Here is a 27,460-nt window from a genome sequence, read left to right as displayed (position 1 = left end):
TTTTTAGTGGTCCAAGAAAATTATGTACCTCCTGTGAGCTGATTGCCACAGTTAGAAAGAACAGTTACATCATGGAGGAATGGAGCAATAGTTGTGTATGTGCCATATTTGGATGTCAATGATTGTAATCCAGTGCAGAGTAATTAGAAATGTTCTTTCTTAGATCTTTTATATAATTTTAGAATTACAGAAAATATCCATAATCAAATAAAATATTCATAAAATTAGCAAAGTTTTAGGTAATGTAGCAAATTTACCAATACATATTTTTATACCTAGTATTTTATATTCAAAACTTAAAGAGCACTTCGACCACCACATAAAAACTAGCCAGAAGAGCCTCTGTAAACATGAAATAAAAATTCTACTGGGAGAGTTTTCTTTATAACTTTACACCTACAGAATGGATCCAAGAAGAACACTAGGTGGAGGTGAGGCCATAGAGGTTTGGTGGGGAGAGAGATTTTGGGTGCAGGGGGACAGCAGAAGCAGCACCCATACTCAAAATGAGGAGGAGGTATCGTTTGACACACCTCTGGCACTTTATGACTGTCCGTGATCATCAGAGGGAGCAGACCTTCAGAAATCCAATGTCAATTAAATAACTCTTGTCACTGAACTGCTGAAACACTGGGCTACTTGGGCTACTCTCAATATGACTGGCTCATTCTTCCAGCATAGACCCTTTTTCAGACAAGAGTTGGTTCAGGAATGGTTCAGAACAACATGAATGCACAAAAGAGTTGGCCTTGTGGAAAGGAAAAAAAATAGACATTCCTATGTGAAATAATTTTACTCGCCAAGGAGAAACCCTTGTCCATCACTCTGCTCACATTCGTGCATTAACCGTTTATGTAGCCTGGTGTTTGCTGTGCAAATTCCGATGAAGTACTTCACAAAGTGTTGACAATGACACACACAATGGTTTGGTAAGTCAACCAATAAACCCTATGGTCGAACCGTAGTGAACAATACTCACACTCATTCACCCCCCCCCCCCCCCCCAACCACACCCACACACATACTATATATATAATTTTGTATACTTTATAAACTGTAAATATAGAATATATTGTATTCTCCTGAACTGATTGTGCAGAAGGAATAGATGTAATTGCTTATTTGACAGGGTTTAATGCATAGGCCACAATGTGTTGTAGGGCTTCATCCTGAGCTCTGTGATGGTAACTGGTCATGTTGCAGGTCTAATCTGAAGAAAATAAGTCATCTCTACAACTAAAAATGTTTGTAGGTCACTGTGCCAGAGATGAAGGCTAGTCATCAAATACATTTAAGTCTGAATGTCTGAAGTCTGAAACTTCAATGAGCCAGGAGTCATAGTTGATAATCCACAGAACTGGAAGAATTAACCTAAAGTTGTTTCGATTTCAATTTAAAAACGTATCAGCGTTCCTGTGTTTTAAGTTTTTCTCCCATTATCTCTGTGCAGTTTAACACTTGCTACGCTTATATTGGTTAAAAAGGTTTTTTTTTTATTATTAATTAATGAATTATGCCAGTGACATTCGATTCTACTGACATTCGATTCCACACAGCATCTCTGAACCGGGTCGGATTTTTTTACAGTTCCTTACCAAGGAGACCCGACTGACAGTCAAAAGAGAACAGCGCAAAAGCTCGAGGCTACAGTACAACAGAATACAGAGGAGAAGCTCTCGCTTGCATTAACAAGAGCACTCTGGATTTCTGTGCAGTGAAATGCCCAAATACAAAGGAAGGCACTTAATTCTGAATTTGGTAATCCGCTTTGTGCTGCGGTGACTGATAGCCTATGTTATGTCTTATACACTTATTTTATATACACAGAACTAGACTTTTATTCTCCGTGAGCTTTTGGGTTTTCCAACGTTATCAGACTGCAGGTCTGTATCACACAATCACACACACACACACACACACACTATATATATATATATATATATATATATATATATATATATATATATATATATATATATATATATATTATCCACTATCTTTCCATTTCTTTCAACGTAAAATTCAGACTTACGATAGCGTTAAAACGGAGGTCTGTTGTGGGTTTTATTAGAATAACATCTCGTCATCCTTGGGGTGCTGTGGGAAGGAACAAGTCTTGTTTTTCCCCTCCCCTTAATTATTTTCATCCCTTCCTTTCTCCCCTGTTTTCTTTATTACATGCGACTAAATTGATGTGGCACTGGGACGCCTTAGAATGTTTCCTTCTAAGCAGTCCGGAGCTCGGCGACATCTCCACTTACACAGTATGATTCTTGCGCTTAGGGTGATGGCAGCAGCTGCAACTTCTCAATGGAGCTAACGGCAGCAAGAGTGGGTATGTGAAAAAGGACCAACGCAGTCTTTTCAATCACAATAGACACAGTGCCGTCTCTCGTTTTCCGCGAAAGAGGGAATACGTAAACGCCGAGGTAAGGGAGAGTTCGTAAATTGTTTCATTGGCTGTTGCAAGGATGCTTATTTGCCTTAGCGGTTATTACTATTGTGTTCTGAGAGCTTTGAAGGACTTTGTAAAATCTATTTTCATTGTTTTGTTGGTAAGAGGATCGCGCAGAAGAGGTCTGCGAAAGCATGCACAGCTTTATGAAATGTTGCAGAACCAGGTAGCCTACCAAGATCTTTAACTTTTACAACCGCTACATCTGTAATATCTAACACGCACAAGAAATGTATATGTGCTTCGGCAACGAATGGAAGTTGGTACAATTACGTCTATGAGTGCAAACAGAGGGTTTACGAAATAAGTATTTCTAAAAATGTGGTCTGATGCGTTTTAATACAAATGATGGGCTCTCGCTACGGTTTTATTGTTGCGGTGGTACATGTTCAGTGGCGTATAATGCGCGACTGAAGTGATAGTCGCCAATTCATCCGTAGAAAAGGGTTGCTCAGCAACATGAGAAATTGACAGTTATTTATTATTATTATTACTACTAATACTATTTTTATTTTTTTCGTCGGGGACATTTTGAATTACATTTTTATTCACTGTACATTAAGCAAGATAACTCATCCTTCCTTCTGATTATTGTTTGTTTAAATATTTTTTTAAGATTTTGATCGGTGCGCTTTACCGTTTTAATAAGGTGTAGGTGGGATTTTGGCGAACATAGCTGCAGGTACTTAATGTTTTCTGGAATATCGTTTTCTGAAGGAGATGGATGGAATTCCGTTCTGTGTTGTATGGGGGGGATGAATGGAGTCAAAGAAGAATGAGTTAGAGAGTTCTTTAAAAGTGGCACTTAGAGAGGCAGGCAAAGAAATGAAGACTACAGCAACATTGTTAGAGCTCAGCCCTAAACGTAATTTAATAGCGAAAGTGATTGCTTGGACAATGACAGGGACATCGGATGACAAATATATATTATTCACAATGACGGTCCACTGTTTTGCGTTTGAAAAGTTAACATAATGAAAGTACGTTTCTTAAATGTCGCTGAAACAAAAAATGGCTACTTACCTTCCACTCTGTTCTTAGTTGCCTATTTTGACATTTTAGTTCATGTGAAATTTGCGTCTCAACAGTTTCGCAGAGTTAACAAAGAGCACCCATGGAGGTTGAATGTCTTACTACGACTTGGAATTTTTAATCGCAGGATGGATTTGGGGACGTCAACGTAGCCTAAATGACAACCGTACAGGTTGATAGGTAGTCCACGAACATAACAAAAATGTATTATTGTTATATATTCATGGTTCATATATAAATTATTACTCGTTTAGAACTATGGTTTCATTTGTTGTGCGACATTGGTCTATAATACTGAAAAAACAAACAACAAAAAGGAATATATGACCAATAGCGTCCGGGACGCTACCTGGCGCTTGACGGATACTGAAAGTAAAGCTGATTTTGATATCAGTAAACGTGCACTGTTTTTAATTCTGAACTCCTGTTGATGTTGTATTCATCTCGCCTTCAAACTGGGGTAACAAATGACACAGTACGCTTCTGTTTCAACGCTGACTGACAGAGCAACTTGTCCAAACTCAGTACCCAATATTGCCACCGGGTGGCGCGGATAATCGGCAATATATTGTCAGGTATACACTTCTTTCTCGAACAGCTGAAGCACTGAGGAGCAGTTTGATTTCATGGGGCGAAGATGCCGCACACAAGAGAACAAAAATCCGTACATAGCTGTACAATAAATTATTTGGCGCTTATAATTTTCTCAAAAACAAATTATGCCACAGAATCTTAAATTTGCACACAATAGAGCATGTTAATGAATAACAATAACATTATTATTATTATTATTATTATCATCGTTAATAACAACAACATTCATAATAATAAATGCATTAATACAGTAGCAAAACACCTGGGCTGCTGTAATGATAAAAAAGTTAAATCCAAACTGAAGGTGAAACTTTAGGTCATTTGAAACGGGTATTAACATGCTGCTTTGGAGAGTTTGTTTAATGAATTTTCTCATTTTCCGCACTACTGAAGAAGTTTTTTAGCTGTGAATCCTTTTGAGACCTCTTTATATGATATGTTGCAGTTGGACAGAGCAGTGCGGGCTCTGATGAGAGATTTGATATGGTGTTCCCTGGTGAATTATTCGCTGAGGACATGCCTGAGCCCTAAACACTAAGGCGGTCTGACTCAGAGTGCTGCATGGTGTACAGCGTCTTCCAGCTATATCTAGAATCCTCTTTGCAATTTGCATTCTTAACAAATGATGCATTCATTTTTTATTGATTGAGGCATATGTGTAAAGAAACACTGCATTTTTCAGTGTACATTAAATAAATTTGTTTGGATTAAGGCTGTCATTGCACTGGGTAATGCTAATACAATATATGCTGTCATCTCTGTATTCAGTATTACATCTTAACTGATTGTAATTGCTTATTATATCTATATTATAGGATTTTGTAATTAAAATCATCCAGAAATTTAGATACACGGGACAGGGACATTGACTATTGTAGATAATATTATATAGGGGTGAAATGCACAGTGACATGTTCAAATGTGATGGTAATTCATATCTTGATTCTATCTGCAGCATAGCTAAGCTCAGTTTCCACATGGAGATGGGTCCTTACTTGAAGCCTTCTCCCCATACCTGGTAGTCTTGGCTACTTGTACTCTCAGAAGAACGCATCACGAGTGCTGTTACTGGATATTTATCTGCTGAAAGGTCCCCAGTTAGAAAAAAGCAAGAGCCGATGTGCCAATGATGTAGATGCCTGTCTGTGCGTCTTGACCCTTTGCCAGCAACACTTGGCATCTCTGTAAGCAAGGTTGTGCTAGGTGGCAGCAATAACGAGACTGTATGCTATCAGTCTTCCGGTTGCCATGTTGGATGAGCAGATGCCAGGAGCAGCATGCACTCTCTGCGTATGAGTGTTCTCCCTGGAGAACTGCAGGGCCACTCTAACTGTGGGGGAGGGTGCTTGCTCTCGTGCACTTCTTGTCAGATGGTGCTGGAGGCTAATGAGACTTCATCCTGTCCCGAGCCATTTGGTCGAGCTGCACAGAACACAGAGACTGGGTTACCAGCCAAGACAAGACACTCACTTGATTCAGGGCCGAGCAAAGTCTGGTGGGGGGATGGGGTGTGAGTTGGAAGCTGACCTTATCTGAAAGCCTTTTTTGGCCTCCTTGATTTATAGTAACTGTAACAGCAGCATGAGAACCATAACAAGTCTAATAATATAAAAACAGAAATAAACAACCTGTGTTCTATTTTAGTCAATTTTCGTCATTTTTGACTGCATTGGCATACCCCCTTCACCTTATATTATCTATACTGACATAGATATTATTGAAACTCATTGCTATTTTAAACACAATGTGGGTGCAGCTGGAGAAAAATAAACAACAACAAAAAAAAAAAACTTTAAATGTGAACAAGGGAATTTAAAACTACACATTGTGTATATAGCATGTATTAATATAACCTAACATACCAGATGTAGGCTTTGACTTTGTTTTCACAAAAGAGCATTGTCATTATGGTACATATTCTTCTGTTTGTACAGAAGAGGCGTTGTCCTGAAAAGTTTTGATAGTTAATGGAAGTATCTTCCAGATGTACTGGAAAAAGACCTCTAGCACGAGTTTGTGTGCCCTGTTCTTTTGTCTGCAGAGTGTGAAATATGGAAAGAGTTTACTTATTTACCTTGAGTTGAGAAGATAACTTGGGAGCAGAATGTATATGTTGTTCTCCCCACACAGTCTCAGAGCAGATGTGGTGTAGGACTGAAGTAGAGAGTAGAGGTGGAAAGGTAAGACAGAATATACAAAACTTTCAGTTAAGGTGAATAGTATTCCTCAGCATCCATATTTGTTCATTGCTTACTAAATTGTGTTACACATTTGAGAACTGGCTATCTTCTCTGTTGCAGGAGAAGGTCTGTGTGTTGTAGGCTCAATTAAAAATGCTGTCTTTGATAAAACTAATCCCTTAAATTAACTGGTGATTTAAAGCAAGCAAAAATGTGTGATGCTGTTGTAGTCTTCAATAGATGTCTGCACTGCCTCTCAAAATGTGTTGCGCTACATCATTAAAATAAGACATTATGTTCTATTTTCAGATAAAAAAATTCTAACTGCAACAAAATGTGATTTCCGCAGGCTTATTTCTATTTTTAAAAAGAAATACACAAACTTGTATGTCTTAAAAATTCTCAAGTCAGTTATGTAAAAAATATTTGCATGAAGATTACTGTATTGTAAGACGAAATGTATATTTCAAAGTCTCTCTCTCTCCTCTTGCCAGCACTTAGACTGTGTCGTGAAAGCAATTTCTGTTGAGAAAATATCAGTGTTACAGATATTTTCAACCCTTTGACTGGTCTTGAGATGCTAAAGAAATAGAATTAACTACTTGTCCACCAACACTTAAAGATACAACCACCACTACTGCTAAAGTCAGGAGAGACGCATATGTGAATGGGCAGATGGTGTATCAGTCATAGCAGATGAGAGGGGATGGGAGTAATATGCTCTCTCTTGGGATCGTAACCTTGGGAGACAGTGAGCGGAATGGAAATGCAATGAAGCAAGTGACTGTATCATATGGTTCTCCCTAGAGCCCAGCCAATTCTTACAAGTGATGAAAATGGTAGGAAGTAATGTGTTACTTGGTATTAGATAGTGGTGGTAGGATGAATAATGCAACGTATGTACAATGTAATAATAATGTAAACTGAAAATGCTAAAATTCCCCTTTTTCCTCTTCTTCATGCCATAGGACATTTTGAGAAATCAAATTGGCCTTTTAAGATTGTCCACTTGATCGAGACATAACGATGGAATATCTTTATATCCGTCAGGCGTGAGTAGAACTGACAGGAAGGAAAAAAAAATGTCTTAGACTATTCCTGGCATTTGAAGATTGAAGTGAAGCTGAGTTATGCAAATCTCTTTCGGGTTCACACTTGCTCTCCTTTATTTTTTCCTCTCGTTCCCTTCTTTCTTTGCTTTCAACAACAAATGCACAGGCCAAGCTTGAGAGGAAGAACAGAAAAAAGAAAATAATTTATCAGTTACTAAGCACTTGTAATCCTGCTGTAAAGCAAGGCTTGCAAATGAGATTAGAGGGCTCAGATAAGGGTTTTCCCCTGTACCAGTGTCACCCCATCTCTGTTGTCTGTGGCAGGGAACCAGGAGAGCCAATCCCCTCAGACAGTGGCAGGACCTGTTCTCTGATTGAAAGGGAAATGGATGGAGTTCCCAGATGGATTCTCTTGGAGTTGTTTAGCAGATAGTCTTAACATAGGCTTAGGTCCTGCTCTCCTCTCTCCGTATGTCTCTGTTTCTCTCTGTTGTGTGCCTTTTGTCACTTTCTTTGGCAGAATCAAAACATGTAAACATGTAATAGGGTATAATGAGAATGGTTGTCCTTTAAAATGCCCTTTGCTCATGGGTCACTTTGTAGGGGGGGGGGGGGGGGGGGGGAGCGGATATGACATTACCAGGAAACGCACCAGAGAGCACAAGACAAAGAATGTTCAAAAACTTGAATTAGAAGTGTTCTTTTGCCTCAGAATTGGCATTGCATGGGGGGCTCACAACAGTATTCTCTGAACTCTAGGAAAGAGAGTTACTTTGATTCTTTCTCCTGGGAACTCCGGTGTTCTCTGCCATGCTGATCTCTCTCATTTCATGTGTTAGCATTGACTAAAAAGGTTCCTCGAAACACCTTAAAGGTTTCCACATAGCAATTGCCCTGGGGACCCCTCAGGAGGATCCTGCAATGAAATGGGTTTGTATAAGGGCTTCACATTCCCGTTCAAAAATAGCACAGCTAGTTCACATTGCATGCCTTCACAACGGGTCTGTTTTTCACTGGCACAAAGTAAATCGCAAGAATATAAAGGGGATTGTATGAAAAAGCCTCTCATTGTCGGCATCACCAGCAGTTGCTGAAAAATTGAAATACCTCTTTAAAGTGCAAGGTCACAGACAACAGTTTTCCTCTTCTCTTCTTTGATGCATAATGCATTCTCAGGTACCTGGCTTATGCTACGACTCGGTTGCTTCCCCTTTAGGAGGGCTCCAGGTTACATGCAATAAGAGGCATTAATTTCTCTCTTCCCCCCAAGCCTGACCTGGCACCGGCCCTTGCCGGCATAATCACACCGCTGCACGGCTTCTATAGCTCTTTGCCCCTGAGCCAAATTTGCTCCACTTTCCTCCATGGCTGCCGAATAACAACTCCGGGAAGAGAAGAGCTTTGTATCTGTTTTATGTAGCTGCAGCAATGTTCTGGTCTGCATCTTTAAAGTTTTACAGATTATATAATGTAGAATTAAGCTAATATGAAAAAAAGAAACTGATTCACAACGTGCAGTAAACTGACCCCTTTCTGACAGACTGTTGGCAGCAGTGTAGTGTGGTGGTTTGAAAACTCAGTTTGTAACCAGACGGTGGCTGGTGCAAATCCCTGGTGGAACAATTGTGTTGAACCCTCAAACGTAGCACATAACCTAAATTTCCTAAGTAAATAATCAGCTATATAATAAATATATATAAAATGTAAAATGTGCAAACTGCTGTAGCTTAGGCTATCTGCTAAGCAAATAAATAGCATGGTACAAGATTACGCTTTGGTTTCTGTATGTGGCTGCTCTTGATTTCAGAACCTGAAGCAGCAGTAGTTTGATCTGGAAACTCTATGGGGAAAATTGCAAATGATATTTCTGAGCACTATCAAGTCCGTGTCTATTTTAAAATGTGGTTGAAGAAAGCTGATAGTACACTCTCCTTGGTTGTGAACTCTTACGGAGATGTGTTGCATGTTGCCCCCCCTTAGTCTCCAGTATTATTAAAATACATGCCATCATTTGTATCTTCCTACATTCATACATGCAATGTGTATCATGTGTATTTTCACATGGTTTCCATTTACAGTGCCCATTATGCGAACCAATGCAATCATCAGTATGTGGCAATTACTGCTACATTAAGTGCATTTCAGTCAAAAAAAAAAAAAATCATTGAGTACATTCTGAAAGAGTATTTTCAGACTAACATGTAGATAAACTAAATGATGTGGCAGACTAACATACAGATAAACTAAATGATGTGGCTAATATACAAGATTTTTCCATTTCTGTGACTGACACACCTGCAATTTGGGCACCAACTGTTTGACCTCTTTCAAAATCTGATCTCTTGTGTTGCTAGAGAAACACATATTAAAGCGCTGATTTTAAAATGTTGTACTAATTATTATTAGTATTAATTATTAATGTGAAACATGATGATTTAATTACTTCAAAATACAAGTCATGTCATCTTGTGTCATCGTGTGTGTGTGAGTGTGTGTGTGTGTGGAAACTCACACTCACACATGTATCTCACAACATATCAATTCCTCACTGACATTTCATAGAAATTGCATTTACAACATGGGCGCAAGACAGGCCTTTGCGCTTTATGAGGTGTTACACGCAGAACTGTATACAAGCAAACAAGTCCTTCTGCAGCCGTATCATCAGCAGACATACAGAAAGCTGAAATGAAAGTACACTTGGAATAACTCCCAGCTCCCAATATTACACCCAGCAGACCCACTGTTCAGGGGTTCTGCAATTACATATATCCACAGACATCCATGCACAACTACAATATTGTAATTTCATACACCAACCACAAGATATTCTAATTCATGCATGTGTATGTGTGTCTATGTGTGGGTCCTGAAAGCTGCTGATGGAAATACTTTATGCATTTGCTCTGGTGATTTACCTCTTCAAGGCAGTTATTGATCCTTGATAACTATTTCGATAAGGTAAGTGGAATACACAGCAACCGGCTACCATAGGACAAGGTGTTGGCTTTTTTTAAAAATTGTCTCTGGGGAGAAAAACAAAGACTGTGCCTTTGTGTGGGAAGTGTGAGGTTAATGTGTGCAGAGGCAATTGTCTCAACTGCACAGGTACCTGCCATTATAGAACAGAGAGAGAGTAAAAGAGTGAGAAAGAGAGGGAGCTAGAGAAAGGTCAGGGTACTCTGCTCAGACTTGGCCTCCTCCAATTTTCCAAGTTTTGCTCGAATTTTGAAACATCCATTAACACTTCTAATGGAGGGTCTTCCACTTTTTGCCAACCTCTCATTTCTACACAACATAGTGTAGGCTGGCATCAGCTCTGGGTTTGTGATTAATTTCTTGACATGTAAATTGAGTTTAGCATTACCTTGGTCAGAACAGCTTTGGGCTTTTCCAGCTCTCATTATGTGAAAACCAAGCATTTTGATGTAAACAGTACTGTGAAAAACATGTGGTCTTGAAATATGAAGTTCAAGTGGTCATTTAATCCTAATATATCACCACTTTTGCAAATGTGCTAGGTGCTTTGCGTGAGTCACACTAGGGAAACATTTCAGTATCAGCAATGATGTAGTCTCCTCATGTCTCCGTTTGTACTGTCCTGTGCTCGTGGCATGGCATTGGTAGGCAGTGACACAGTGGTTGCTGTGGTGTAGCTGATGTATGCTTACTGCATACAGTATGAGCAAACAGATTGAGGCTGCCGAGTGTGGAGGTCAAAAGGGACCCATTCCCTCATGTTGCTGACAGCTTGAATTTACTGTTGATCTTGTAGATGAGGCTTTACTACACTTATCATGTGGCTTGTTATTCTGCCATCACATCATATGCCCTTATTGCTTTTTGCTCAGAAAGGGACAAAAATTGCTTTATTTAACTAATTTCATATATGGTTTCATACTCTTTCATACAAAAGCTGTCTATGGCTACATTAATAATAATAAGGCCCTTATAGCTTGTCTTTACCAGTACTCAATTGTACTCATTGAACAGATAACAGTGAATATTCTCAAGCCATTTCTTAATACTTAACCTCATTCTGTTTGCATGTCCTCCTTTGAATTTTTAGATGAGATGCAGCAGAGGCTCATTTTATTTTTTTAAGAATACATTTAAAATCGTATTTTTGCTTTCCAGTGGAAAGTTCACAGTAGTGAACTTGCTTTGTGTTTACAGGTGAATTTTGTGGGCGCTTCAATCACTTTGGGGGAAAAATTCTAATATTATTACATCAGCTGAGCCTTGCAATACAAAGTGACTGCAGTCATCAGGGTGATTATGCTGATGGAGTCTCTGCTGTCTCTTTCTTTGTTCTGATAGGTACTACTTGCTCCTCCTCACTTGTGAAGAAGCCGATTCAGAAGCCATTGACCTGTCTCCTGGCTGAAGCTACCCATAATGCTCATCCCTCCATCTCTGAAATGACAGGATTTGCCCTACTGCCTGCGTTGAAAAGCATTTATTGATCCTCTAGACATTCTACAGGGCTTTGGGTGTGCCTCATTATCATTTTTTACCACGTGGGTGTGATTTTTTTTGGTTGAGGCCCAGATGCAGTTGTGCAGCATTTTGGGCGCGGTGACTCTCCTGCTTCCCCTGTGGGAGGTGGGCTGCTTGCAACTGAGCATCAACTCAAAGCCTCGAGCCCCAAAGGCCCCTACGGGCCTTGGAGGGGCTCTACGCAGACACAAGCGCAGCTGGGTGTGGAACCAGTTCTTCGTGCTTGAGGAGTACACAGGCAATGACCCTCTCTATGTGGGAAAGGTAAGGCTCTCTTTATTGGACAGGCTCTGCTTTTGTCAGCATGGATGTGGTCTTTGGAAAGGATAGTTTGTATTGTATTTGTGTAATTGAGATAACAGCTGTCTATTCTGGCCTAGATCATATACACACATATACAGGCCATGTATGTGTTAGATCTAATGCAATGATTAAAGTGAACATTCTCCATTTGCTGGTGAATTTTTCAGAAAAGATATTTTTTCCAGTTTCCACTTTTAAAATAATTTACATCACATAACAGAATTACATGACAATTTTTATGTATTCCATGAATTACATGAATTACTATCAGCATTCATAATTATACTGGCAAATAACTAACTGACTCTTTGCATGGTCAATATGTACAATCTGAATAGAAAAGGAAGAATATTGAGATTTATTTTGGCTATGCACATTGTGGAATTAATCACATAGCAGTTTCCATTTAAGAGTGAAATGTTGTCAGGTTTATTACCAACAGTGACGAAAGTTGTAAAAAGCATTCATAAAAGTATGTTAAAACAAATTACTCCTCTCAAAATTTATTACACAATAATCCACAGTATGTTTCACTACAATAAATATTTTAGCTATAAGAAAGATACCTGCAAAACATGATATAATTAATTGTATTCCTATCTCTGAGAGTTTAGTGCATTGTGATGTTCTTTATTTGCAGTTTTTCCTCATCACAAATAGTGATCTAGAACTTCTGAAACTACACTGTACTTCGCCAAAGGTTGAATGCTAATTTTAGTTATACTTCTGAACGACTGCTTGACATGTGCGACTATATATATACCTGTTTACACTGACAAAAGATTGTAGCTGCTACTTCCTTTAGTTAGAACGCATTGCCCCACATGACAGAAATAGGAAAAATAGAATGAGACATCACACTAGTGGCTCTCTTCTTGAAATTGTCATTAGTGTGCTTATTGTAGTCATAGTTCTTTTGTTAAACACACCCTTCATAATTATACCCCAAAGGTATAATGGAATATTATCTAACTATGAGAGAAAGGCTGATCATTTGAATTTTTGGTTCACTGAGATTAAGAGCTGGTTTGCATCTCTGAGAATGCAGACAGCAAAGGTTAACAAGCATTCATATGCCATTTGTCATTATATGACTAGAGAGTGATCAGTTTATATTTTTAATTACATTTACCTTGGGAGCCCTTTATACTTCCTTAAAAAGTGTCTGCAGTTGGCCTTTTTTATGCATATATTTCAAATACCTCAAAAACTTGCAGGTACAATTTTCTTTGTTGCAATCACAATTTAAACATAGTTCATTAAGTATTGAAGAGTATTTAAGGGTTGCAGAACTGACTTTATAATATATTGTTCCATGATGTAAGTTTGATGACATTTTCAAAAGTGAGGCAAGCTGGGAAAATCAAACATTTCTGCTTTGAAGTGTCACTTCACTTCATGTTTATAAAGTGCTGAAATCTGTAATACATGTTTAGTAGTTTAAATTCATCCATTAAAACAAAACAAAACAAAACAAAAAAAACATTTATATGTTGGTAGCACTTTCTGATAAAGTAATTCAGACTATCAGAGCATTCTATAGTTATATCCTGGTTGTCTTTTCTGATAAGGTTTAGAATATCAAAATATGCTACTTAAAGTTTTACGTTGGTATTGATTACAGTGTGTTGATGGACAAACTAGACTACAAATTTGCATGTCAGCATGTAAACTAGACTGTCGAAATACATACAGTTTATGTGATGGATAAATTGTAGGTAGGCCATGCCTATTATTAAAATTTACTTGACAGAATTTTTGAAATTGCTGCTGGATGAATTAATGAAAACAATAATGTAATTAGCTTAGAACCATTTTCTGATAAGGTAAAGAAAAAGAATTACCGACCTTTTTTGCTTCTAAGGTAGCACAACCTACTTGTGGTAGTATTTCCCGATAGGGTAGCAAAGATCGATAGATATGACTATCAATCTACGCTACGGTAGGACATTTCGATAAGGTAGGACAAATCGACAAAACACCGGCTTTGTGCCAGACGCAGGGGGAGAGTGGGGGCAGGGTTGCGCGGAGAGTGTTAGAGAGGAGAGATGCCAACACTGGCACGGCTTTATGGAAGAAACGGATTATGTAACGCAACATCAAACTATATCGATATTATAAACAGTATTTTCTCATCCTATATCTTGGTTGAAAATATATTGATATACCTTAAAAAGTGGATATACCACCCAGCCCTAGTTGCAGTGTGTTTTTGATATTTTAAAGTTCAAAACAGTTAGGGAAAGTAGTATTTTATTATTTTGCAGTATGTAACTTCCTTGAACCCAGGATACATAGTAGAGCAGAGAATAAAAGGGCAGTTTGCATATTATTGGAATTATTGACTCCAGTCTATTTTTATTTCTATTGCTACTTCCACATGACCATTGTCACCATGAGTGACTTTAACATGATCATAACCATGAAATGTAAGTACAGTAAAAGGCTTTTAATTTATTGTGTGTGTGTGTGTGTTTGTGTGTGTGTGTGTGTGTGTGCATGCAATTATGATATAAGTATACATAATAATAATGTTATAATTGCATCATTACATTACTGGAGATATGGGTGTGCTTATATAGGGAACAAATGTGTGGAAGAAATCCACCTTTGCATACAGCTAAATCTTTATAATCTGTTCAGTACTATATGTTGGGATTTCACAATTTGTGAGGATGTCTAGAGCATTTTCCTAGCAAAAAGATGACTGGATCTTTTGTAAATATGACTGCAAACTTTTGGCATTTGTTTAACTAGCTAGGTAGCTATTTTACCATCATCACAAAGGCAGACACATAGCTGAGTTTGTATAGTATTAGCTAAAACACTACAAAAATGCCCCTAAATTTTCACTGCTGGTGCGCTGTTAAACAGATGCTGTTTTCAAGAATAGATATCTTTTTATGGTCAGAACTAATGTTGATCTCTGTTGTGGGCAGGAGCTTGCTGTACAAACACACTCTGTATAGTTTGTCAGGGACTGTAACCCCCAGATGCGATAACTCAGGCGGTTGAGGGCACAGTCACTGAAAGGGGCCATGGGTACTGGTCATTAGGCCCTAAAACCTGAGCTCAACTGACCTAGCTGCACTGTTGAAGCATGGACAATGTATTTCAGTGGAGCTTCCCTGAGTCATTTGAGTATGACAGCTTCAACTGACAGCTCCCTCGTGCCATTGTATGTTTGTGGACCTAGTAAATGGTCTGATATTGAATAAACTTTTTCCAGCAATATGAAAGTTTGGATGGTATTAATTTTAGATAACATACAAGATTGCCAGTTGATAGCTTTTGTTAGAGTGTTCACTCATATTTCCTCTTGATATACTCAAGTCTTTGTTTAATTTGAGCTCTTCATTTCTTCAAGCACTTGAAATCTTCAAAGTGTCAAAGAGTTTTTTTCTTCAGTCTTTTAAAGTGTGTGAAGCACTGGATGATCTTCAGAATTGTACGAGTCATCTGAAATCTCAAACAATTATGAGCTCAGACCAAAGGAGTTCCAACTCAATACAAGGTTCATGTAATTTAATAAAAAGAAACTGAAAAAAAGGGAGAACAATCACTAATTCTACACAAGTGTTAGAAATAGCCACTGTTAAAAAGAAAGTCTAAGAAATAGCCACTGATAATGACCATTTATGGTTGAATTAGTAGCCTTTGTGTACATCAGTACATACAACTTCATAGGCTCTCTGTCCTTGTATGTGTGTAGTGTGTATGTATCCCATTATTTACGGTATCTGGCAGATTTTACACAAACAAAGAATTGTACAAATTGTCTTTCTGTGTCTGGATCTTCTTCACTTTCTCTCACTGTATATTATTTCTACCCCTATTACCCGAACACAAGATGGCATCATCAGGCGTGTCACACAAGCCTGCTACCAAATTGAGTATTGAACGTTATGATGCATATATCAAGCGATTGATCTTGGACTAAATGGAGACAGATGTGGAGCTGGGCTCACTGCCCATTCTCAGGTCCTTGACTATGATGTGAAAAGGATCTTACTGCATTGCTAAGTGTGCTGATAAATTATACATTTGTTTTATGACTGCAGCTAATAATTCAATTCTTTATTTGATGACAAATATAGGAGGGGGGGGTGGTGATCTGAAAATTTGAATGTATATCATACATTGTCTGTATGTTATAAAAAACAATTATCCAGGGGTCACTCCTTGTACAGAACTTTGCTACTGCTTCAGTTTCACAAAAAAATGGTTCATTGTTAGGATCCATAGAGTGGTTGCAATTCTGAAGTGCAGTCTCACCCTATGTCTTGTGAAGTAAGGTTGTGATCACACATAGGTATGGTAAATTTAAACCTGCACAGAATGGATAAATGAAATTAATAAGAACCCGTGCTAGAATTTTAAAAGATATAGCAATGTTCAGAGGTGGAAAACCCCGGCTTCAGAAAGTAAAAGTCCTGCCACGTATGTGTCCCACCCATGCACTACACCAGCTGAATTTAATTAGCACAACTCCTCAGCCAGGTAGGGGAGCTTATTAGTGAAATCACCTTGTTCAGTGAATGGCTAGAACAAATACATGGTAGGACTTTTACTTTCTGAAGATGGGGTTTTCCACCTCTGGCAATGTTCATTGGAAAATTGAGATTCCCTCCTTTTGATGCAGTGTTAACCTCCACCACATGTTCCAAGTAAACACCCACTTCAAAGGTAAAGTTGGTTCCGTCGGCTGACATTTTCATTCAGCATGTTTTAACAAGGAAATAGGGTGGATAAATGAAAAACACAGGGTGTGTGATTTGCTGTACTAACGATTCATAAATCACCCAACTAAGCCATTTCTGAGGTGATTGTATTTACATTTTTAAGCAATTTACACAGGATGATAAGACAGTCGTCCAAATCTACAAATAAATGGTTACCTTTACATAAATCTCAATTTGTTGTTAATCTCAAGACACCATGAGGAAGCTGGCTGAAATGTTAAAAAATGTTTGCTACAGTAACCAAAACAGGCTAACAACAGACATACATACAGGAGACAAAAAAAGGTTCACAGCAAGACCTAAACCACATAACTCTCAGAAGAAAAAACACAAGCCTCCCTAGTTCTGTCCTGGCTCTTTTCTCTCCCCTTAAAACCCACCTCTGATTTGTATCACCTGGTGGGAGTGGCTAATCAGTTAAGCAGTTATCCATTACCTTTTGAGCTGCACATTCTCGTGCTTTTGCTCTACTGAAACTTTGAAACTGATGAGAAAAAGCTTAGTTATTGGAAAGTTTGTATCATTGAAAACACACTGCAAATATATGCATTCATACATGAATGAAAACAAACAGGAAAATGTCCATGGTGGAGAGTGGCTTCACTCTAATCCAGTAAAACATTTGTGGTTCAAACTCAAGAAGGAATTTCACAAATCAAAACCAATAGTTCTTAATGGCACAAATCTGCTGTCAAGAAAGTAAAAAAAAAAAAAGACCCCAACAGAGGTCCCGGAAGCTCATGAAGCACATCAGGACACATCTCAGCAGTGAGATTAATGAAAGAGGAATTTATTGTTTTAAAAATATTAATTACAAAGATTGAATGTGACTTCTGCTTTCTGGAATGAAATTCATTATTTGTGGTCTGTACATTGCTTAATATGAATATATAGATATGAAATATCTACATTTTTCTGTTGTGTTTTTTAACTTCTGTTAAAGGGTATGGGTAAATGTGGAGGACATTGTTTATAACCAGATCAGAACAAATCAATGTCACTCCATAAACGATGCATATATGAAAGATGTCCAAAGTGTGTGAAATCAGTAGTCTTTTATAAGCAATAAGTGGGGGCTACGCCCACAAGGCTAGCTACAGGTAAATAGATTATTAAAAATAATTTATTGAACTCATGTAAACAAAGGCCACCTCTCTAATTGTATCCAGCAATTACTGAATCATATCTGCATGGACTATTTAGCTTCTTATCCATTTCATTGACAGTAGGACTCTTTATTCATTCCTTACTTGTTATTCCCCTTGTATATGTTTTAGTTCTCTTCAGACAAGAGAAAGTGTTTCACAAGTGATGAAGATTCACTGATAATTGCAATATGACACATCAATCAGCTTAGCTAGTCCATTACTTTATCCAGGTTGGCTTGTTTGAAGAACAGCAAGAGTGAGCAAATACTTCCATTTCAGCCGTGTAGATTTCTGTCAACATAAAACACAGTTAACTCTGTGTTAAGTCTGTGAGCAATCAAGTCTGTAAGTGATCAATGTCAATGTCAGTGGTACTTGCATGCAATACAGATTATATAAGCCCCAGCTGCAGACTCATTTAATCATGCTTTTACTAAGAAATTTAAAGAAACTGTAGCCTATTCCTTATCAATGAATCAGCCTGTCAGATGTTGCAGTAAAATGTCCATTATGCTTTATAATTGGCTACAAAGGTTCATATTGTCCTAGTTCCACATGGGCCCTCTTCAGTCTGTTGCTCTCAGTTGGATTCTCCTTGGATTCAACTGCTCCTTCAAAATAGCAGTTGAAAAAGCAGTTTCATATTTGTGACTCCTGTGAAGAGATTGGCAACAATCTGTTTGCAAAACACACATGACTTACATTCTACTACAGATCAAAACTGAGTTCTGTGTAAGGGAAATCTGTGGTACACAGGCAACAAAAAACTTAGAATCAAAGTGTTGGAATGTGTTCATGTGCCCGTTAGATTTAACGATCAAAAACTGGGGATTCAGCATTTGTTTTGAGTGTCTCTGAGAGTTGCTGATATTCTGAAAGAACTCTGCTGTTTGAATACAAACTGAAATTCCACTATGAAGTCTGTTAGCTTATGAAGCTTAGTTTTTGAAAAAAAAAAAAAGTTGGAAATCTGGATAAAGCTAGATTTTGTAAGCTATTTTCCTGGGAGGTCACAACAGTAGTACATCACAAGGGTACATCCACATATTTGACGGGGTTCAATTTACCATTGGTGAGAGCAAAGCATGCCTGTAAGGTACAGTGGGTTGTTTTTTGTTTGCATTACTGTAAGTAACATTCCCATCTCATTATTCCTTTGGTACTCTTTTGTCACCTGATTAGTTGACTAGGTGACTATACCCTTAGAGCTCCATGCTAAAAGGAACAGAAATCTCTGTTCATGCCAACTTGTGCTTATGTTTACCTTGGTCTGAGCATAGATAGCAGGGAATCAGTATATTTTCTTAAAGAAAACAGACACCTCTGCTTACGCATGTCCGTCTTTTACTGGATAATAGGAATGTATGATATGTATGGACTACCGGTTTGTTCACATAGTCCAATTCATTTCTTGCTTGAGGTGTACTGTCAGATATAAACAGGACATAACCTCTGTGGTTTACATGATAAATTGTTTCCTGTCTCATCCACATGTCATAGGCTGATTCACAATGTCAATATCAAAATTAACAATGTTACAGTTACAGTTGCTTCATCAACCCAACAACCATTCATTGACCTGCAGCTAATTCTCTTTTGATTTCTGCCTGAACTGGAGGGGGGAGGGGGGCAACAGATGGCACCAGATAATGTTTAATTGCTTTTAATAGTCCAGTAAACTCAATTCCATTGTGTGCATCCAGTATCTGCCATTCATTTGCAGTCAGCTGAACTTTTTGGCATCCACAAAATAACATTTTTTGTTTTTCAGAATAGATGAAAAACATGTATAGTGTGCATTTGTTCCCAGTGTAATCTCAGGCTTTTATCCCTAGAAGATGCCAGTTAAACACTCCCTACTCTATTTTTTTCATTACTGAAAGTACTTGCGCAAAATACTGCCAGGATGAGTAGTAGAACCCAGACGAGCAAGTGCTTCAACTGGCCTCCATTACAGTTTAGAGGGTGATGTCACCACCCAGAGTTTGAGAATTTGAGACTAGGTGCACATATTAGTGAGCTGTGAACAGTGAGTTGTTCCATGAAGTTGCAAGGGCAGAAGTTTGAATTCCAGGCAGACCCACATCTGTCTCAGTCGCTGTTCCCTAGTTCGTGAAGATCTGAGGAGAAATTGCTTTTTTTTGGGGGGGGGGGGCATTCTGCAAAGACACGCCCCTACTCTACTTCTGATTGGCTCTGGCCCTGATATTCTTACCCTAAGCATCTCACTCCAAACTACTGATGTGCAGTTCGTGAACGAACGAATCCTTTTGAACGAATCTTTGAGGTGAACTGAGTGTACTGAATCCCTAGTTTAAAAGATTCGTTCCTTCCTCTTTGCAAACATGCGCGCTGATTAGCTGGCATAGCAGCTATAACTCTCCCTCCAGTGGATATTAGATATGTGGTCTCTCCACAAAGCAGCCTATCACAAAACTGTATCAGCAGTTCATTCATGACGACAACTAGCCAATGGCTGAAATGCTAAAACTCTCGAAGCACCTCCCACTGGCTATCTCGGCACAGCTGACAATGTGGGACAATGCAAAAGATCTGGCGACTGCGAAGACTCTAAACTCCACCTACTGACCTGATGAACTGTTGACAAGTTCCTCAGTTCACCAGTTCGTTCGGACTCAAAGGAACTGTGAGTCCTCAGTTCATCAGTTCCTTCAGACTCCAAAGATTCACTGACTATGAAGACCTGGTGACTAGGCTACATTTTGCCAGAATCGCTAGTTCTCAGTATAGCAGGCTTGGGCTACATCTGCCATTGACTGTGACGATGCAAAAGGAATCAGAGCACTTCCGTGACATCATTATAGGAATTAAAAACAATATTAAATATTATTTTGCTCATCTACCTGCAATATTATTTTATATTTATATTTTTTGCAGTAGCATATTTTAGGTGCGCACAATTTATCGCAGTTCTTGTTTATCACAACTGCAATTTTACGTAGGCTACGATGTATTTAATGTTGACATTACATTTCCTTTTAACGTGAATAAAGTCCTTATTAATAAATACTGACAAATCAACATAGTAGGCTACAAAACTAAACAGAAATGTGATGCATAAGCCTATGCATCACATTTGTAGCGTACTATGTCTACATTAACAACAAATGAAAATACGACATCACTGACTAGGCCTACAAGTATATTAAAATGTCTGGGCTGTAAAACTTGTAAAACAAAGTTATTCGCTTCAGATATAAGCGTGGCTCTTTTTTCCTCAGTGCTTTTTTTTAGTTTTAGCAAATGACATGTACTTAGGCTATTAAACACGTTAAAATGTGGGGTTCTATTACCTTCCTAAAGACGAAGTATACTTTGTGGCTGCATGATTGCTTGAATAACATGGTGCAGTTTCACATAATGAATATTACAATTTAATTATTATTAATTTCATTGACATTTGGTTTCACACGTGCTGTTTTGCTGCAGAGCAGGCTAATAATGGACAAGATATTTGGAACAATGTAGATTAACTTTTAAAATGCAATAAAACTATTTACAGATTCGTGTATGCCGCCCGACCGGATATGGGAATGAACGAATCAGTGAGTCAAAGATTTGAATCATTTTATTGAACTGAACAAAAGAAACCGAATCACTAAAAAGAATCGTTTTGAACACCACTAATCGTAACCAGAGCCATGGCTCTGCTCCTAACTAACGAAGGCAATGAGTACTAGCCAATCAGAGAAGGTTAAAAAAAAAAAACAAAAAGGTCTGCGCGTTCCATTCGGAAGGCAGGTGACATGGTACTCACTGCCTTCGTAGGCAGCTGCCTAACCTGTAGGTATCTCAGAAGGCAGCGGTGTTTGGAATGCCCTTTGAAGTTTGAATGCGTAACGCGAAACTTACGTTTACTCCCACATCACCATCTTCATCAAACAAGCGCAGTACTGACACTACGCGTTCACAGTAAGCTTCACAGTCACCAAACTGTTACGGACAGACTCCTGCCAAAGGTGACTACAAGCAGTCACAGGGCAGTTGGCAGGATAAATGCTCCGCACATAAAAGTACAACATCCCGGCTACTCACTCTTCAGTTTTTGGTCCAGCCGGGCAAGCGACGCAGCGGCGAGTGCTTTGGAGTTTTAACTGGCTGAATAGTATTTATACGGGTCAGAGAAAAGATAGTTGGAGAGATAGCAGTGCACAGGAGTTTCAGAAAGAGTGGTTTGAGAGAGGGAAGAAGGTAATGTGGAGTAGAGAAAAGATGAGTTCTGGAGATCGGTGCGCAAAAGAATGAAATAAAACGGTGGGGACCGGCCAGTCTGCAATAGACCGTCGTACCGTTTCCACCGTCCTACCCAAAACAACAAAACAAAACTAGAAAATAAACGCAAAAAAATTGCACCACCATCTCACAAACTTTATACATAGAGTTGCACTTAATCTCTGTATAAGAGACAGCTAGACACACACAATATACCACGCAGGGACTCAAATTCCCCAACGACTGTAATTGCCGCTATAGACATTTAAAATACCTGAGGTACACACCTTCGTGCACCCGTGACCCTGACGTCATGTGACCCATAACCCCTACTTCCGTGCACCCTTCACCTGACATCATGTGGCATACTCGTAACACCACCCCCCTTAAGACAATAAATAAACAAGAAAACAAATTTCCAAACCCAAACTTATTTATTTATTGTCATATCTAAAATTTATTCTACTCATGCCAACGTGACAGGGTATCAGCAATGATATTGTCCTTACCCCGAACATGCCTAATCTCCAGGTTATAGTCCTGGAGAAACAAACTCCAACGCCATCAACCTTCAATTTTTTTTTTTTCATGTAAGTAACAAACAGGATGGTCAATTCCTCACTCATCCTCTTGCAATAAGACAGCACCAGCACCAGCATCACTAGCATCTACAGCGAGCTTAAAGGCCTTCTCAAAACGAGGTGCTGAGAGCACAGGGGAGCTACTCAGGATTGCCTTGACCCTTTCAAAAGCCTCCTGGCACCTCTGGGTCCACACAAAATTGACCTTGGCACTCAGTAAATCTGTCAAGGGTGCCACCACAGATGAAAAGTTACAACAGAAACCCCTATAATATCCAACCATGCCAATCTCATCAACGTCATCCAGGTATGCGGAACACCCATGCAGCCCACACAAAACCTGATTCATGGAATGTTGGAATGTTGCTGGGGCATTTCGCATCCCAAAGGCCATGACTGTGTATTGGTATAGACCCTCATAGGTGACAGATGTGGAGATCTCCTTTGCCCTATCTGAACTTGCCAGTAGCCTTTAAGGAGATCCAATTTGCTAACATATTTATCCGGGCCAATCTAGTCAATGCAGTCATCCAACCTGGGTAGAGGATAACAATCTGCTTTGGTCACTGCATTCATCTGCCGATAGTCTGTGCAGAACCTATAAGTTCCATCTGGCTTGGGAACCAACAAACATGGGGAGCTCCACAATACCATGTTCAAGCATGTAAGACAATTTGTCCCTAAGATTTTTCCTTTCCTCTGGGCCCACTCTATACGGATGTTGTTTCTTAGGAGCCGCACCCCCAACATCAATATCATGGGACATAAGTGTGGTTCTGCTGGGGACATCAGAAAACAACACGCTGTATGAACAAATCAAATTTGCTAGCTCCATGCATTCTTGTTGTCCTAAATGTATTAAATGTGTGTCCAAGTCACTTAAAAATTCTGAATTTTGTAACCGACCCTCAGGTCCTCCCTGAACCACTGGGGCAGGCTCTTGCTCCTCCATGCCACCATCCTTCACTACAGAGGATAAAGTGACAGTCTTTACAGCAGGAATTTTTTCTTGTTCATCCTCCTCTCTCTGACAGTAAGCTTTTAACATGTTTACATGGCACAGCCTACTCTTTTTTCTCCTATCAGGAGTGGCAATCAGGTAATCAACAGACCCAATCCTTCTCTCCAGTTTTATGCTCCAGTTTTAGTTTCTCCTGTTCCAAACGGAGCATCTCTACTTCTTTCTCCCTCTGTTCCCTCTTTTCATTAAAAAAAAATGTTTAAAAAAAATGTTTAATAAAATTTGGCAGGATTACTACTTAGCTAGCTAGATACACAAACAAATCAGACGATTTCAGATGATTTACAGCCTGTTAATTTATATTACAGCTTAATTTACTATTTATAGGTCATTAATTTCTATTATTTTTGTTTTTGTTTCCATGTGGGGAAACCCACTACATTTACACTACATTTCTTGTATCCTGCAGTAGGCTATATGCATAAACCCGGTATTTTATACAGGCAAACTGTATAGGTTGACACCTATGAGTTAGCTAGCCAGTTGGCTTTTATGACTCTGTTGAAATTGACAACCTAGCTATGTTTATGGCTTATTTGAGGAAAAATATAGCTCAAGTCATAAAAATATTACCAATAAACAAATGGTTTAACTTTTATAAACTGACTCTTCTGCCTCTCCGCTTCGACTGTCCGCCATGTTTTTTTTCCATTTCATGGAATGTTTGTTAGACTGAGGGATTTACGGGATTGCCTTCTCTGTGAAGGATACATGTGACGCTGCCCACAAATGTAGCCAAAATAAGGGCTATTTATCAATTCCAAGAACGCAAGAACGTACTTGTGTTCTTGAGAAGAACGTTCTTGCTAGCGTCCTTGCCGAGAACGGTCTTGCAAGATCGTGAGGACGGAGAAGGCACCTATCAGGGATTGAGATGCTATGTGTACTTGCGTACCTGCTATTGCACAATACCCTGGGCCCAGCTCATCTAAGCATTGATATGACAACACTGGCATTATCAGCGCAACATTTGATAAACTTTTGTTTTATTGTGCTTGTGTATTACATTTGTGTTTTGCCATAATATAGGCTGCTATGTTGTTCATATAATAAAGTTAAAGGCGAACTCAGAACTCGTGTTTGTCATTTCACTCATGTGGTAGGATGAGTACTAAAATGTTATTTAACATCACAAGTGTTAAGATGCTCCTGCCCTAAGCCAAACAGTCACGTGAATTGCCTTTAAAATGAACAAAGTATCTTGCTAGCTAAGTGGTTGATTGACCAGGGGTGGGGTTGGCTGTATAAGGATGAAAAGTAACTTAATGTAAATTGTTTTACGTATAGTTTTGAGGTACTTGTACTTTCCAAAAGCAAATAATCTACTTTTTATTCCACTACATTAATCTATAACAGCTGCAAATACTAGTTACTTTTAGTAAAGGGTTTTACATGCAAAACATGCAGGCTAGAAGGTAGAAGGCTGTATGGAGACTATAGCCTTATTTACATTCATATGATCAATAAGACATTTGAAAAATGCAATAAACTATAAAGCTAAAAAGCCATCCCTCAAGTTACATTTTCTGTAGCCCATGCTAACTTAGCTAACATTAACTACCGTCTCCACTGAACTGAATAACGCTAGCTAACCGAAGCCTACTCCCCATGAAAGTCGGAGCGAACCTACAATTTAGCCGTTTCTTATATAAAATAAGCAAATATTCTGCAACTGTACTGCCCATTTCCCGTCACATTTTTTTTCAGAGGCTGATTTACGGGTAGGCTACCGTTTACTTGAAATAAGAAAAGTAAAAACTTACAGGTGAGCAGTTCCTCGCTCGCCGCTCCTGCCATCATTCTTGCAATGACTTCTGGGATATCAGTCGCATTCTTGCTGGCCAAGTCACCAACCGAGGCATCCTCGATAAAAGGGGCGGATCAAGAACACACCTGGGCATTTTAAGTGTTCTTGAGTTAAGAGTGTTCTTCGTATTGGAACCGTACTTGGGCCATGACAGATGAAGTCAAACGAGTTCACGAGAACGCAAGAATGGACAAAAAGCGGATTGATAAACAGCCAAGGCATCTTAAAGGCAGCTGCCTTAAGCCGACTGCACACCAGCACCAACATGAGTGCGGCGCACTCTGCTGCCGAACTCTTCGCCGCTGCCGTGTCAAGTATGATTCAGTTCTATTTTGTCGGTGTCGTAATAGAAAACAATTCCTTCTGATTGGGACAGCCTTGATGTCAGCAGCACGCATATGCTGCCTCAAAATATTATATTATAGAATATATATTATTTATTTTATTTATTATTATTATTTTTAATATTTTTATGAATTTTACCAATTACATGCCTGTGGAAGAGTGAATAGAGTGAATAAAGAAGCTGATTTCCAACATACCTTTTTTTCTTGTCTTCTTGTTTTTGTTTTGTTGGTTTATTCAGCTCCCACATCTGTTGATTCCTTTTTTATGTTTTATGTAGGGTTGTTTTACCCCATAATGGCTGTTAGAATTAGTTTTCAGGCAGCTGCAAATATACTTGTAATAACTAGAAATGAGTATGTAAAGTGAATATCTTTCAAAATTTTCTCCTGGGGGAGCATGCCCCCAGGCCCCCTAGTTGTGGCAGGTGTCCACACAATGTTCTCACCTTTTTTATCCCTTACCTGTGTGCAACCCTGTCTATAAATCAGCATAGTAATTGTCACAATAATTTTCACACTTATTTTCTCTTAAGTCTAAAATGTGAAATTAAATGTTTAACATCATAACCGTGACCCCTTCATTAATTTTAATTTAATTTTGGCTACTGCTAGATGGATGTATGTGTAACTCTTTGTACATAATTACTTATTTATCATACCACAGTATGCACATATGTGAAAAATATCTCCCAAAACAGCATGTTTAATGTCAAGGTAATAACTAATAATAAATCATACATAATTTGCAAATCTCCCACTGTTATAGAGAAAGGGAAAAAATAGGAATAATTCAAATTGTATCAAATTTCAAAAAAAGATGGTTATGGTGCGTACTGTGATTCTGAGTTATTTTTGGATATGACATTTGGCTTTTTCACAAGACATATTTTGTCATCCTCCTTGTTGGTCTCTTCCTCTCCATTCAGTCTCTTGTCTCTAGAGTCCTGCAGGCCAGTAAAGGTGGCAGGTGCTAGGACATTGCATCTGTAACATCCGGTACCCTTCCATGCAGCCAAGGCATGTCAGACACCCATCATTTAACAAATCTGACATTTATTTTGCAAGCTGACCTACATGCCTCCTGGCAATAGGACCTTTTTTCAACCATACTTGACTGTATATTCAGTGCTTTCTGCAAAAAGCAGAAAGCTTTTGATGTGTTCCCAAGGTGTAAGCAGGGTGGGTCAGATATGTGATGTCTCCATGGCCAAGCATAATGGAGGTAGGGGCATAATTACAGGGAATTGCCATTATGAGATGGCAAGCCACTAGTGGGCTTTGCTTTTCAAATGCTCATCACAGTATGAATGCATTTGCCCAAACTTTGTCTTGCATTTCTAGCATAATTTATATTTCAGAGATTTAATGTATCAGAGTATCAGCTGAAGCATTAACATGTCAAAGTTCTGTAAAATGGGCATGCATATTGCCCTTCTATAGCCTCTCTTTACAGTATCCATGTCCT

The 27,460-nt window shown here is 38.7% G+C and overlaps 1 protein-coding gene across 2 annotated transcripts in view; it reads left to right on the top strand.

The window, feature by feature from the left end:
- The first annotated feature begins 2,279 nt into the window (after nucleotides 1-2,279).
- The window catches only part of LOC118772387 (cadherin-7-like), a 112,746-nt gene continuing 87,565 nt past the window's right edge, over nucleotides 2,280-27,460 (top strand). For both annotated transcript variants that reach the window (XM_036520664.1, XM_036520665.1), the window contains exons 1-2: nucleotides 2,280-2,429; nucleotides 11,634-12,077. In XM_036520664.1, the coding sequence (XP_036376557.1) occupies nucleotides 11,865-12,077 (213 nt within the window). In that variant the 5' untranslated portion in view covers nucleotides 2,280-2,429; nucleotides 11,634-11,864. The remainder of the gene's footprint in view (nucleotides 2,430-11,633; nucleotides 12,078-27,460) is intronic.

The sequence above is a fragment of the Megalops cyprinoides genome, chromosome 2, assembly GCF_013368585.1.
Source record: "Megalops cyprinoides isolate fMegCyp1 chromosome 2, fMegCyp1.pri, whole genome shotgun sequence".
NCBI lineage: Eukaryota > Metazoa > Chordata > Actinopteri > Elopiformes > Megalopidae > Megalops > Megalops cyprinoides.
This window is presented reverse-complemented; position numbering and strand designations above follow the sequence as displayed.